Source organism: Perca flavescens, chromosome 11 (assembly GCF_004354835.1).
Source record: "Perca flavescens isolate YP-PL-M2 chromosome 11, PFLA_1.0, whole genome shotgun sequence".
Classification (NCBI taxonomy): domain Eukaryota; kingdom Metazoa; phylum Chordata; class Actinopteri; order Perciformes; family Percidae; genus Perca; species Perca flavescens.
Genome location: NC_041341.1, coordinates 27,716,035 through 27,731,486, shown reverse-complemented (window position 1 = coordinate 27,731,486; position 15,452 = coordinate 27,716,035). Strand labels below are relative to the sequence as shown.

Genomic DNA, 15,452 nt, shown 5'->3' with positions numbered 1-15,452 from the left:
TCAGATCCAGAAGCACTTTAATCTTCAAGTCCCACCCCCCACTATCCACAATATTAATTAAAAAAAATAAAAAATAAAACTACATTGATGCTTCCATGTAAAGCGTTCCAGCTTTTTTAATGACTTACTGAGTGTGTCATCTGAGGCGCCAGAAAGGAGCTGATAAAAGACGTGGAAATTCCTCTCTCCTCTCGGCTGTTTCACCACACGCGACTTCTCCAGCAGATCTAAAAAGAGTTAAAGGACGACAAAAGGAAACGATGACAAAAAAAGTCATTTCCCAACAACAGGAACAGTTTCTATGGTGATTCACTGAGGTGTCCTTGAGTAGTAAATAGGGGCCGACCTGCTATAGTAAGCATTACGGACACACACACACACACACACACACACACACACACACACACACACACACACACACACACACACACACACACAAACAAACAGGAAGCGTACAAGAAAGGAACCGCGCAAGGATATCAAACGTCAGCCCTTTCTCCTGGGCTACCGACCAAGTACAACAGTACCTGATTAAAAGGGGACCCATCATCTGCTCCCCGCATTAGGCCGAGTATGATTTAATTAAAGACCAACAGCAGAGCTCAGCATGGGAGGCATCTTCACTGCCAGTCTGGCTGGATAGTCGCTTTCAATTTGTCTGGTTAGAAAACATCTTATTTTAGGAGACTTACGGGGGTTTACATTACACTGACTGAAGCAAAAAAAAAAAAAAAAAAAAAAAAAGTGGAGAAAGAAATATCCACATGAACTGCCATTTTTAACCACGGTCAAATTTCCAGCCATGAAAAAAAAAAAAAACGAGAAAAAAAGAAAAGAAACTGCTCCTGAACTTCATAAACTCTGACTCACCAGTCTGTGGGTGCTGAGAGGACAGAAGTGCCACTTTGCACAGTATCTGTGGACACACTGCGAGCACCTACCTAGAGAGCCCTCCACAGGGACCTGGGCCTGTCAAGAGTTAGCAGTGGGTCAGGCTGAATGTGAATCTGTGGCACCCACTGGCCATGAATCACATAACAGGTGACTCTATAAGAGCCAGCCCATCAATAATACAACACCCGTGACTGCGGTGGCTGGCAGCAGCAATACAAACAAGGTGGACAAAGACACAGAGAGGGTAAGAACAATACCAGGGAAGAGCCACTTCATACATTCCAGCATCTTACTGAATGTTTAATATATCTGGCCCCATTTGTTTGACTTTTGTGAAGAGGCTGTGATTATTCTCATCCTAAGGGGACTGAAGTGACCTTTCACGTTGTGTCCAGCCAAACCCTTTAGTCCCTTTTTAAAAGCACAGCTTCCCATTTTCTGCAATAAACCATGCTGGACAGCATCCATTGCATGCTCTGTTCACAGCATGTTCCCTCTGCCTTAGATAAGCAAACACACATTTAAGTAGCAAAGTGGTAACAATATCCTGTTAGGTTGTGACTCGGGCCGTTCGGCTGCCAAAAACGCTTACCACTCTATCATTACCGAAGCTACGGAGAATTGGCTTTTCAAAAAAAATATAGCTATCTAATCTCAGTTGTAAGCAGCACTGAGGGATAGATGATGTGAATATAATAAGCTGAGGAGAAAAAAAATCCATCTGGGCCTGCCCTGCGAGAGCATCCTCATCCATCGGGCCAGCCAGCCAGCCAGCCAGCCAGCCAGCCAGCCAGCCCTGTCTGAAGCAGTCACATGTCCGTGGCACAGAAAAGTCCCTTGTGTTGGACTGACTCGAGCCAGCAGACAGAGGTTCATCTGTGTCTCAGCCACTGGCTCCTCTCTTTGTTTCTGTGACCTCTGGCGGAGAAGTCCGCGCAGACACAACAATGTGAACAGAGGCAAGATAACAGAGAAAAGAGCTGAGCTCGGAGGGGTGCCTTCTGTTCTGGGAGGGAGATCGCTTTTAAGAAAGCATTAATACATTTTTAAGGCTTTCGTAAAATATGCATCTGTACCTAAACAATATGAAAACTTCAACGCCCTCTTAGACGTCTTTTAAAGAAACTGTTGCTGGGGCTAAAATCGGGACATGACAAGAAGAAGACAACAATTTGACAAATAGGATAAAGATTACGGAAATATGATGTGTGCGATTCCGCGCAAACATTTGCAGATGTTCTTAATTTTTTTTGTTTGTTAAGGACATTCTTCATTTCAATACTACTCACAGTTGCTGATGACTCCACCCAGAGGATCTCCTTTGAAGTCAAACTCAATGTCCATGTACTTTCCCTGTGGATCACAGCGCAACAGTTAGAACTGGAATTTAAAATCGTACAAAAATCGACCATAAACGGTGAGCTGGGTCCAAAACTCAGCTCGTGAGGTCAGGTCAGGTCACAGTGATGATCTCTGCATCCCCTCCTACATTCAAGTTAGAATACAGAACATCACCAGACACCAAATCATAAACTGCTATGAAATAAGTGGCCTCTGTGGTGGGGAACCCCCCATCCCGCCATGCCAAGTTCTTCCTACAGGAGGACTACACAAAGCATGTCAGGCCTCCTCTCTCTTTCTCAAACTTGGAGAGTCCTGTGTCTTTCGATTCTCAGATTTATTAATAGCAGACAGGTCCTCAGAGAAGGCCAAGCCCTAGTGGTGAGCGGGCTCCTGCCAAATTCAATAAGCCTGCTGCACTCAGCGGAATGGAGGGACAGTTTGATCTGATCAAACTGATGGAGCTCTGACGAACCATCTAGTGGGGAGGCCTGCGGTCCTTGTCTGGAGGTTTATACCAAGGTTACCTAAATATAAAACAGATCAGGGGAATAATCCTTAATAATAATCCTGGTTACAACTCCCAAATCCAAGCAGCGCCTGTTTGTATGTTACAATGTAGGTAGGCGATTGAATATAGTGTGAAAATGAAATCTAAAATCGGGGTTGGAAAAGTACACTGGCAGTTAGCCTTCTAGCTGCTACTGGCTGGTATAACCAGTCCCCATTAAAACAAACATCCCCTCAGTGTAATGGCAACAGGGCTGTGTGTTGCAATCACATTTCTTTTTTTTCTTTTTTTTCCTTCAGATAAACTGACTCACGTTTGGAAGAATTTACAGCTAAATAAACATTTGCGTTAGAAAAATTCAACACAATTGGTAGTGGGAAAGGGGTGATCTGATGCAATGTCATAAGGGAGGAAAGTGAAGCAGGCTGCTGCTGCTTGGTCAGGCCCTCCCTGAAAATACAGAGTCAGAAAGTGTGAGAATGCCCTCCTGGATCTATCTATCTATCTATCCCCTGAATCATTCTTATCATGCTATATCTGCCATAGAGATTAGCATTCAATTTCTTTGATTGCTTCCTCATTCTCAAGCTACAGTGGGCCGTGAGAGCAACCGGTCAACTGATAAAAACAAGTGCAATGTTGTTACATTATGAGATGCGTGGACAATAAATCTGTGCAAACGTATGAAAGTTTGGACAAACTGATCGGGCGGTGTGCTTGGTCTGCAGTGGCATTTGACCACACTTGCAGTAGGGCTGTCCTCGACTAAAGAAATTCTTAGTCGACTAACACTTTTGTCGACTAATCAATTAGTTGATTTAACTGACAGAGCTGTGCGCTCTGAGAGGTGGTTAAGACTAGAAAAGCACAATATAAATGTAGTTAATTAACCATTTGTAAAACTCAGTTTCACCCTTGTCCTGTATGCTGTATGTAAAGAGCATTAACATTAACAGAGGCTATTCAACATGCGCGCGTGTAACATATTGAGCGAGCAACGTCGGCTGTGTTTGAGGCAGTGTGTGGGCTGGTGTAAGGTACCGAGCCAATATCGGTCTTCACATTATGTGGGAAAGACATTAGAACACACACAAAAGTGACAAAAGCGCCTCAAAAAAGGATGTTATGCCCCGTATTTCATATTGCTGTGAAACACGTACTAACAGGCATCACTTAACAAGGACATGTGTCTACAGGCAACGTCAGCCTCGACATCCTACAGTAGATGTACAAACCTGTTCTTAAACCATCAAGCCATTACAAAAGGCTGTTGTGACTTAACGCCAAGTAGTGTCTAGACAGAATAACTGTGATTAGAAGCGATCCAGCTCAACCAATTGCGGAAGTGAGGAACACCTATGCAAAGTGAAATTAAGTGAGAGGCTGACTTGACGCTAGCCCGTGACTGAGAAATTCACTGTGTAAAGAAATATAAAAGAGGGACACAAAAAAGGTAGAGATTATAGAAACACTGTGGGGCTTATTTTGAGGGAAAGAGAAACATATCAAAGTGGCGGATGATGCACGAGCTTGAATGAAGGCGGAATGAAAACATCCAAGCTGTGCATAATATGTAACAAATGTGGCATCATCAGAGGAGCAAACATTTTATTTAAACTACACTACCGGTAGTTGTGACAAAACAAGTAGCGTTTGAGGACGATACTTACAAATCTGGAAGAGTTGTCATTCCTCACTGTTTTGGCATTTCCAAAGGCTGAAAGGGAGGGAAACCAGAATGGGACATGTTGGAAACACTGTAACCAATGCATAGTTTGTTTGTGCTAATCCCTCTAGTATGAAGTTATAGCTGATAACATCAAAGCTAATCAACACTTGTTTACAAATATTCCAAATAATATGAATGACCTTGAATACTGTGCCTCACTCCAGCTAGCTGTCAATCATATTTCAGCCGAATGGCAAAGCTATTTGCACTGATGAAGCCCCATAATTCTGTATGGATTAAGCAAAGCACCAGGGCTCTCCAGGCTTAGCAGGGGGCTGAACCTTGCTGTCACGCCACATCCAAGTCAAAGTGATTCAACGTGTGCCGGTGCTTACAGACAAACAATAACGAAAATGCAGTGTTGCCGAGTATGGCTTTTTGAGTGTGAACATAAGAATGCAGCACAAACACGCGTGCATATGTGCGCATCATGTTGTGTGCATAGATGAAAGCCTTTGAGAGCAGTATTTTCCAATCCCTCTCAATTAGCTTCCAACCCACATTTCTACGTTAAAAGGCTATTAACGTGTCATGCATCACAGCGCTACGAGCACAAGTGCTTAATTGCCGATAGTGGCTGATTAATGTGCGTTTGAGTCTGCCGTTGGTTGACAAAGAGTGAAACCGATAAAAGGTCCTGAAAGAAGGCGAAGCAAGAGAGTCACAGGGAGCAAGCATGACACAGACGCATTGTCTGTAGCACCATAGCTGGGCCCCCCCTCTCCTGCAGCGTTAGGGCAATTAGATTGGCGGGAGCTAAACTCTTGCAGATGTGCAGGTTTTCTGCAGCGACTCAACCCGGGCATACAGCTTCATCATTCATGGGCATTTCCTGTCCACTGCCCCCAATTAAAAGACAGCTGTTCCCGTGCCAGTACTGAGCTGTGGGATTGAGACTGTGATCTGAGCTGTGGGATTGAGACTGTGTGTGTGTGTGTGTGTGTGTGTAATAAAAAAAAAAAAAAAAAAAAAAAAAAAAAGAGTGAGTTACATAGTGTTTATTTTGCTGATCACCTTACTTGTCTGTGACTGTCCAATGTCCACGTTCATGCGTTTGTCGGTGTCTACGTGCCATACATCTTATGTTTATGTTTTGCAGTTGCTGTGTGACTTATTGTGTCGGTTAGCCGGCGATTAGCAGTTCTGCGGTGATGGAATATATTTTTCGGTTCATTACGTATCCCAAAATCAAGCATAAATATTAAACATCATCATAAAACTCTGCTAAGCGACAAACTAATGCAGGGTGGTTGTCGGGTGGCTGAGGGCTGCAAATACACAATATAAATATACATCCGTTTTCCAAATTTTAGCAAAAGAAGGCTGCCTTTTGAAGAGCCTTTGGAAAAAAATAAAAATAAAAAATGGGACAGCGTTAACATGTTAGCACAGATTCCGCCTCCACATGTGAACTTCAGACGCGCCAGGCCCTGGATTAGCTCGAGTGTGAACGACGCTCACTCACCCTCCAGCACGGGATTGGACTGCAGCAGCTGTTCTTTGACCTTATTCACCTCCTGGCCCTTCCCACACACCGCTGCCACGTATGACATCACCAGCTTGCTGGCCTCTGGAACAGACACACACACAAACAATGTAAATATTAGGTTAAAGCCTTTTGCTAGACATGACTCAAGAACAAGTGCGACGTGCCCACCCAACTCACCATTCCCCCATACAATCCCCCTTACCTCCCCCGACACCCATCAGGGCTGGGTGTGGGACATTCATAAGTCTGGGGTACAGAGCAAGGGATGAGACCCTCATGGTTTTTATTTTTATTTAATCTTTATTTAACCAGGTTAGTCTCATTGAGATATAAAATCTCTTTTTCAAGAGAGACCTGGCCAAGATAGCAGAACAAGTATGTTACATAAAACAACAATTTGCAATCACAAAACAATCACAAAAGAGGCAAAGACACCTCAAGTGCATTTCCATTAAATAAAAGTAGCATTAGTTAAAACATTTACACGTGTGGATGGACTCATGTTCTATGGTTTTAACATAACCTTTAAAATCATTTAAGGAAATTAGACACTGTAGTTTGAGACCCACTTTGTTTAGTTAGACGGTGACCATTATTGCATTGTGTTGTCATCATTCGAATGACTGACTTCATTAAGAACCCCGTTCATCCACTTCTCATGTGATGATCTGATCTGAAAGACTCCGAATGTGTTGCGACTGAAGCGTGTTCCCAAAGTTTTCGGGATGAGAAACATGACGTGTTACAATGCATTTTGCGCTGTCAGAAACAAGTAACACGCCTTGTAGGATGACTGCTGGCATCAGGATCATCTCTCCTGTCCGGTGAGATGACAGTGACCCAGTACTGATGATGTGTGTGATGTGCCAAGAAGGGATAGAGAAGAGCTTGGCAGCAGTTGCTGGTACAGACTGCTGACGAGCCTGGGACACAAACAGCTCCAGACACACTCACACATTTTGCCAAGGTAGAGGAGGGTGTGCAAAAAAAAAAAAAATAAAATAAATAAAAATAGAATAATGCAGAGATCAAGAGTCACTGCTCTGCTGAGTAACGAGGTACGCACGGCTTAATCTCACGGTTTTGTTTTTTTTATGCCTCAGCGTAGCAAAATAAACAACTGTCATCTCTCGCAGACAGTAGAACTGTTATGTCTCCTGTACGCCGATGCTGCCATCTGATAATAATGTTCGTCTGGGCTCCTCGCTTCTATTAAAGACACAGCAAGACAGAGCACAAAAAACAGACATGAAAGCCAATGACCCATATTGATGGGGTAGGCACATTTTGGATGGCCTTTTTCCACTACAAAGCTCCGGGGCCGATGAGATTACTTAAATCCAAAATTATCTTCTCAACTTGGCTGAGCAGCTTCTTGGACTGGAGATTTTTTTTTTAATATTCATGAGAAGCTGAGATAACCCAAATAAAGGCTAGCGCATCAATCTGAACCGTCCATTGCCTTGTCCTGGGTCTGTTTTATTGTCGTTTCTTGACAATACCCTACTAAAATGATTATGCTTATTGTGGATGACTGACAAGCTCATACAGTGGCTTTTCTTCAAAGTGTGTGTTGTGTGGCTTCATGACTCCTGACGTTTTCTACCAAAGGGAAAGGGATGCTGTTTACTCCAGCTCCAGCCAGAAATCAATGGGCCAATGGTTTAAAGCCATCAGCAGCATGAAAACAGTAGGTCACATTATCAATACAGGCAACGGATATGGCATCAGTGTGGTACTACACTGAAGAGACATAGATAGGGCTGGGTAATAGATTAAAACATATAGTAAAAAGGGGACAGCCATGCATACATACAGAGCCATAACTCTGCATGATGCAATGTTTTTTTTTTTTTTATAAATCCACATTTGTTCATTCGTCTTGCCTTCGGTGCCTTTGTGTCTAATCGAGTGATGGGATAAATGGAACTAGAACAAGTATGAACTTTTTCGCTGTATGATATTCAGGACTTAATATTCCAACATAGGGATAACGCTGTGATAGATAGCGTTTATGTAACTTTTTATTTTTTATTTGTATTGCTCACCCCTTGATTAAAGCCAGTCTTAATTGGAACCAAATGGACACGGTGATTACGAATCACTCCCACACTTAAAAGTCTGTCGCACACATGCAAATCCAGTGTGTGAGTTTGAAGCTGAGCGTGGGATTCCAACCAACCTCAAGTCTAGGCACTGGTACGGTGCTTTAAATGCTTTTGGAGAGAACTCATGAAAAAAAAAAAAACAACCATTAAACAGTTCTCAAAGCTGAAATGCCCCAAGCCATATACTGGAATTAGTCACGCAACCAAAGTGCAAGGGTCAACATTTAACATTCTAAAAGTATGAATGCATATCTGTGTCTTTACTGTACAGGAAGGCATTTTATGAGTAGATTGTGACTGCTTCCTCCAGTTTTTGCTCTGCTAACTCAACATGGCTTTTACCTGCTGCGACACAGCACGGCCAACAGAGACCAGGAAATTCCATTCCTCTTGGATTTCTGTAAAGTATGTGTAACTGCTCACGAACAATATAAAAAAAAAAAAAAAAAAAAAAAAAAAAGACCAGTGACATAAACACAGCCGCCATCAGCATCAGAAGGTTCCATTTAATATTTCTCGTCCGACGCACAGTCCGACGTTGAGCTTTTAAGTTCCTTAACTGGGAAGAGTGGCTGCTGACTGTAAACCAGGGATCCAACGGTGTGCTGCTGGTCTACTTTGATTTGTCTCCATCTATCATTTCACACCCACTCTACATACAGATCATCACAGAGTTACAGTCACGTTTCATGTACAAACATGATGTTCTCAAAAAATGTGGCATCAAAAAGGTACATCTGATCTCAATCTGCACTGTGGCTTTATACATAACAACCCTTATCTTACAGCCGCCTTTACAAATAGGTTTTGACTACACTTTGAACCAGCTTGTGTTCAGCACTACAAGCAACAAGAGCTGAGCAGACAACAGGGTCTCGTGGTACATTTTTAACTCTCCTAGCTAGGATACTCTGGGCTAGACTTATCAAGCCGTTTGCGCCTGTTTCCAGGCGCTAATTGGTCGCAAAGACGGACGTAACCGACGCGGGCGATTTACAAACAGGGCGCACTTGGTTAAACCGCAGATCGTCTGCCACATGAGCGAGAAGAGACAAGTTGCGCTTTCAATGTGCGTTCGTGGGAGGGTCGCGGGGAAAGTGGGAGTTCCACCCAAAAAGGTGGGAGGATAAGCGCAAAGTGCGCCTAATTATATATTCCGTGGTATTTACAAAGACTGTCAGTAAGAGCGCGCCTCTATTCTGCGGGGGAAATTCTCTGCCTCTTAAAAGCAGGTCTGAACCAGCCGCAATCGAGTTTCCTTGTAAACCTTTATGCCGCTGGTGAAATGGCAACAGTAATTTGAGCAAGACGAAGACATGGGCGAGGCCGAAAATGTTTTTAACATAAGAATCACACTTTGTCAGTGAACACAACATCATTTAGCATTACAGATCAAGCAGCCATGCAATATTAGAGTTACTGGAAGAAATCAAAGATGAAATTGAATCACCCACTCAGCGTTCACATTCCATTCCAGCAGTTGTTAAACTCCTCGCTACATTACAAATATACTGGCATCAGGATCATTTCAAACAGTCGTAGCATCAGCAGTGGGAATATCGCAGTCTGCACTCAGCCGTATCATAGCACAAGTACCGCTTTGCTACAGCGCAATTTATTGTATAGTGGGCGGAGAAAGACGCTGATTGCCTGATGGGTGTCAGGGTTGATAAATAATACGCAAAACGTGGAAGCATAGCGTGCGCTATTACCGAACTCGCATAAACAGACGCAGCGCAAACTGCGCTAGTGTTAGTAAATTAGGCCCTCCGTTCTTGTATAATTTTCAAGTGTTTTCCCCCCCTTAACTTATAATAAATGGATAACTTTTCATACTGGGGACATATGCATTACTGATATCAGTAGCCTTAAGGTATGCATTTGTGTTGAGCAGATCCCAGATATGAATGTGTGTAACAGAATATTGAAGCAGGGTGATGCTGGACCGGAGTGTAGATTGCCTGATATCGACAGTTACATTTCTCCTGGAATGAACAGGGAAATAGCATTTGGCTACATACCGGTTTTCCCAGCACCACTCTCCCCTGTGATGAGGATGCACTGGTCCTTGTCCTGGTCCCTCAGTGAACGGTAGGCCTCATCTGCCAAAGCATAGCTGGAAGACAATAAGGCACAAAGTCATAAGTTTCCACATTGCAGTTACATGCCCTCAACTTGCATAACATCCTTATATCCCAAGTAGGCCGGTGTGGAGATAGTGGGGTAAGAGAAGTTCAGAGGAATGACTCACTACTGTACCAAGCCGCATGGCGTCCATCCTAATCAATAGCACGTGGCTTTATTGGAAATTAGGTCACATCTGTAGAACAGCCACAGGACTGGAGTGACTTGCTGCTTAATTTAGCTACCCCGGCTGGTTCACATTTGGGATTTGGCTTTGATAATTGGAATATTGACCATTTCCTGCTCTTTTTCCTAACTACTACACTAATGCTGTGAAATATACTACACCCAAATGCAAAACAAGAACAGTTACATGCCGCTTTTTCCCCACTTATGTAAACTGTTTCAAACGGTTGCATAATACCTTTGCTGATAGATAGATAGATAGATAGATAGATAGATAGATAGATAGATAGATAGATAGATAGATAGATAGATAGATAGATAGATAGATAGATAGATAGATAGATAGATAGATAGATAGATAGATAGATAGATAGATAGATAGATAGATAGATACTGTAGGTAGATAGATACTGTAGGTAGATAGATACTGTAGGTAGATAGATACTGTAGGTAGATAGATAGATAGATAGATAGATAGATAGATAGATAGATAGATAGATAGATAGATACTGTAGGTAGATAGATACTGTAGGTAGATAGATACTGTAGGTAGATAGATACTGTAGGTAGATAGATACTGTAGATAGATAGATACTGTAGATAGATAGATACTGTAGATAGATACTGTAGATAGATAGATAGATAGATAGATAGATAGATAGATAGATAGATAGAGAGAGAGCAGGTGTTTGAATAATGCAATTAGTCACCAAGAATGTAAAACAAGCCTTGGTGGATTAGTGAATGATAAAAGTGGAGCGCCTATTATAAAGTGAATGCTATTGTTATACATTCCGCCGATGCGCTCATCGGTTGACCTTTCCGAATGCCTTCCTACAGTTGCCTAATAAAAGCGGGCTTTCCACACAAACAAACGTACATGTGTCATTAGTAGGAGAAAAAAAAACAAGATTTTAATTGTCGGGCTCAGGTCGGGTTCGGTTACTGCTCTGTCGGATGCGGGCTGGGTATGCAGCACTCAGGTTAACTTTGTTTTTTTCCACCTGGACCAGATTTCCCCATGTTTTGGGTCTGTGTGACTGATGGGAAATTCCAGGACAGAGATACACTGGGAAAGTGGGACTGATTATTGCAGTTTCACCCCACCCCCCCACTGAATTCCAGAACAATACATTATTTGTTCTCTTTATGCAGAAAATCCCTTACAGTATAATGGTTTGAGAGAAGGGTGTGGCTGGTGATATCACAATGACAACGTTTTTAACTTGTGTGGCACGGTGGTTTGTAATTTCAATGTGATACACCCACAAAGAAGGAACACTAAAAAGGGAGAGGCTGCGGCAATAGCTTTTTACAGCATCCATTTTGGCAAGCAAACAGTCGTGTACAGTGCTGCGAGGAGTGTGTTCCAACTTTCTCCTCCAGCGGGACACAAGACTGCAACTTTGCTTTCTTTATCATCACCCCCACCCCTGTACTTTGACAGTCATTACTCAGGAATTCTTTCCAAAGACACGTCTTGTAATAGCGGTGATTGTGCCTTGAGAAGTTAGGGGAGTCAATTTGAGAACAGGTAAAGTGGAGTTGGAAGAATGTATCAGCTATGCTAGGTTTATGGTTGGTCTCTTTAAGGTCTGTCTGTACTGGTGGACCATCACAGGAGGGAAACCGGTAAGATAACTGAGGAGAACATCAGTCAATTTTGTTTCAGGCTGACAAAGCGAGCATCTGCCCTGCTGAAGTACCCTTGAGCAAGATGATAAATCCCTACCATCTCTACAGGAGTGTTGTGCCAAGGTCAAGGTTACTTTATTGTATCCCATTAGAGAAAATTGTCTTGGGAGATAGGCAAATTGCTGCATCAAGACCGGACATCACAATGAAACACAATGTCTATGGGTGAACGCTGCTGGCTTCAAAACCATCAATGGCAATGACCTCTCAGATTTTTATACATCAAGCTAAGATCAACATCTAAGTCTTAGGTTTCGCAGGGTAAATATAGCTTAACGTAATTTTATAGGAATGCTTAAAAATAGTCTCTCCCCAGTGTCTAATTTGGTCTAATGCCTTGTCTGGAGGGTGGGGGCACTCCCAGGTCTGAGTAATCTCATTAATCAAGTATTTGTATGCACTAAGAGTGCTTAGACATGAACGCAGGAATGTCTGACATTCACAGATGCTAACAGGGGTTTTCGTACAGCACCAACAATGGGTTGTACCTGAGTCTGTAATGGGATATTGTACTCTTGAGCATGGTTGCAGAGTTTAGATTTACTTGTCGAGGCAGAGCGGTTGTCACATTCAAGCGCACTGCGTAGCAAAATGTAGCATGTCACCAGACAGCAGGCTAAATAAAATTAGATAGACAGGGTTCAAAGTGATTTCTAAGATGTTCAGACGGCATTTGAGTCTGTATGCTGAACGGTTATGCAGCATCACTGTGCAATTGGTTTATTATCTAGATCAAAATCCATAAATACATGATCAAGCTGTGGAAAAAGAAGCTAATGTCTAAAACAAATCTAATTTTGTGTACAGCAACGAATGTATTAGTGGAGTCAGTGTGGTGAGGAGCAGAACTTGAAAAGTTTTGAAAAGTAGCTGATTGCTAGTAAGAAGCCATGACAGAGAAGGGGCCAGAGATGGACAGCCAGATGAATGCATTCCAGGCCACAATACAAAGTTAAAGCTCAGGCTGGCTAATGGAGCTTAGGGTTCCGCACCATCACACTTGGTTTTGGACCAGAGACCATGCAGCCCGGCAACTGGTCCTCTCCCTTGTCAGACCCCAGTGTGGGCCCTGCACCAACAAACCCTTGGGAAAAGGGGTCCGCAAATACAGAAGGGGTTCCTTTGAGTCAAACTGGTGTAGGGAGTTCATAGGCTTGTCAAATTACTCAAGAAGGTGCGTTTTTTTTTTTTTGTTTTTTTAAAAACACTGAAAAGGTGCTATGGTGCACTATTTTGTTACAGGCTTTACAATGGAATCATGTCACATACATAGTTTTGCAAGCATAAAACCTTTGTGGTTTAAAACGACGAAGAGTGCTGATTGAGGTTGTTTGCAGCTGGACGTGTCCTGTCAGTTTTATTTCCATGAGGGAAATGCTTTTTGGGAACAAGTTAATTTTCTTAGTTGCGGTACCGCAGTTGGCCACTGCCAGAGCTGACTGGTTGTGCCGTATGCAGTAGAGGATGATACGGACAGATATTTAGAAATGATGTTCGGGTTCGGTGTCGGGCTCGGTCACATCAGCGCGATAAGGCATTGAACATTTTAAATTTAAAACGGCTTATTATGTAGCCAATGGGCCCGTTTCACTTGATGCAAAGGTTCATTTTTGGGATCAAAATACATTTTAAATATTACCCTAACATCCGTCTTCCTGTGTGGGGAAATTTGTTTATGTAGCTGTGACAACGAAACACGTGCTATGTTGCCCCGTGTGCGCCGATGCGCTCATCGGTTGACCTTTCCGAATGCCTTCCTACAGTTGCCTAATAAAAGCGGGCTTTCCACACAAACAAACGTACATGTGTCATTAGTATGAGAAAAAAAACAAGGCTCAGGTCGGGTTCGGTTACTGCTCTGTCGGATGCGGGCTGGGTATGCAGCACTCAGGTTAACTTTGTTTTTTTCCACCTGGACCAGATTTCCCCATGTTTTGGGTCTGTGTGACTGATGGGAAAAACAATCTTTGAAATTGGTCCAGTATTAAGCCAGACTGCTGCAGTCTGCAGTGACGAAAACCTTCAATTTACGCCCACAAAAGTGCTTGTTTTGCCACTGACGGGCTCAGATTATTGTTCCAAGTGTCTGACAACACTACGGAAAAGATCCCTATAGGAGATAGACCTTTCTGTTAAAGGGTAAGATCATTTTTCTAAACATAAAACCATCCCCGAGAACTCACCAGACTCCATGTAAATAAACAGTAATTATTGTAAAATAAACTCCACTAAAAATAGACCGAAACAAAATAAGAAACTATGAAAAGCTGAAATATTGTTGTTCAAATCAGTCACACACAAAAACATAGGAATATAGGGTCCAGGTGGAAAAAAAAAACGAAGATACCCTTTAATATATCTGTGGTGTACACAGATGAGCACCCATGGTGAAGCAAAACATATCCCTGCCGACTGTAGAGGGCATTCCATTTTTCAAATTTGTATTGGATGCAAATCATACTATGTCCTCCACTCATCAACATTAGCCAAGAAACTAAGCAATACCAAAGCAAAATGCAGGGACGAAGACAGCTAACCAATGCTAACATAGGAACAACTGCATTCAACGTGCTTATTGTGCCTCAAATGTGCAAACAACTTGTTCTGGTGAGAAGCAGTGAATGTAAAATTAACAGTTGAAAAAAAGCCTCACGCTCAGAAATCCCCACCCCCACAATCTCTGACCACCGCCCAGCCCCTACCCTCTCCTGTACACCACGTTTGTATGGATAAGACTTGGACTGGACGTTACATCACTGTTGAAAAACGGCAGCACAACGCAGCAGATGTCTGCTTTGTGAAAACACTCCTGTTGCCTGACTTGATCCTGACAATGAGCAAACCATCACACAATTATCTAGCCCCCAGCGGAGGCCAGTGGGAGGGGAGTGCACCAGGAAAAGCTTAGGGGTGTAAAATAGGAGTGGGAGGTCCTTTTGCCAGACACACGCAACTAGTCATATGAATATGAATGGCCGTCGCACAATCACAATATGAATAGAAGTTGGCAGAAGTGAGGGGCTACGCCTCAAATTATGCAAGTCCAGATTATAGAAATGTTCAAATCTTAAATAAAATAAAAAATAAAAAAAATGCAAGTCACAACCGACCTCTTACAAGAAACTAATCTGTATTTTTATTCCCACATACAAAAGCAAGAAAGAGCAGGCAGAATTAGAATTAATGATCACCCCTGTGGCTACAACATTGTGCTATCATTAGGAGCATGAGAGCAGTAGGAGCAGCGATTGGCTGTACCACTTCACAAACACGGAAAGTCAAAATGATGATGAAGCACCGAGGTCACCATCAAAGGCAGAGGAAGCAGTGAGTGAGGTACTGAAATCCCAGAGGCCTCCCTGATCAGTGTGTGGA

At 42.8% G+C, this 15,452-nt stretch overlaps 1 protein-coding gene across 9 annotated transcripts in view; it reads right to left on the bottom strand.

Moving 5' to 3' along the window:
• The window catches only part of myo1b (myosin IB), a 67,586-nt gene that overhangs the window by 23,932 nt on the left and 28,202 nt on the right, over positions 1-15,452 (bottom strand). For all 9 annotated transcript variants that reach the window (XM_028591997.1, XM_028591999.1, XM_028592002.1 and 6 more), the window contains exons 4-8: positions 10,094-10,188; positions 5,941-6,045; positions 4,417-4,463; positions 2,184-2,247; positions 129-227 (exon numbers count right to left, since the gene is read on the bottom strand). In XM_028591997.1, coding sequence (XP_028447798.1) covers positions 129-227; positions 2,184-2,247; positions 4,417-4,463; positions 5,941-6,045; positions 10,094-10,188 — 410 coding nt within the window. The remainder of the gene's footprint in view (positions 1-128; positions 228-2,183; positions 2,248-4,416; positions 4,464-5,940; positions 6,046-10,093; positions 10,189-15,452) is intronic.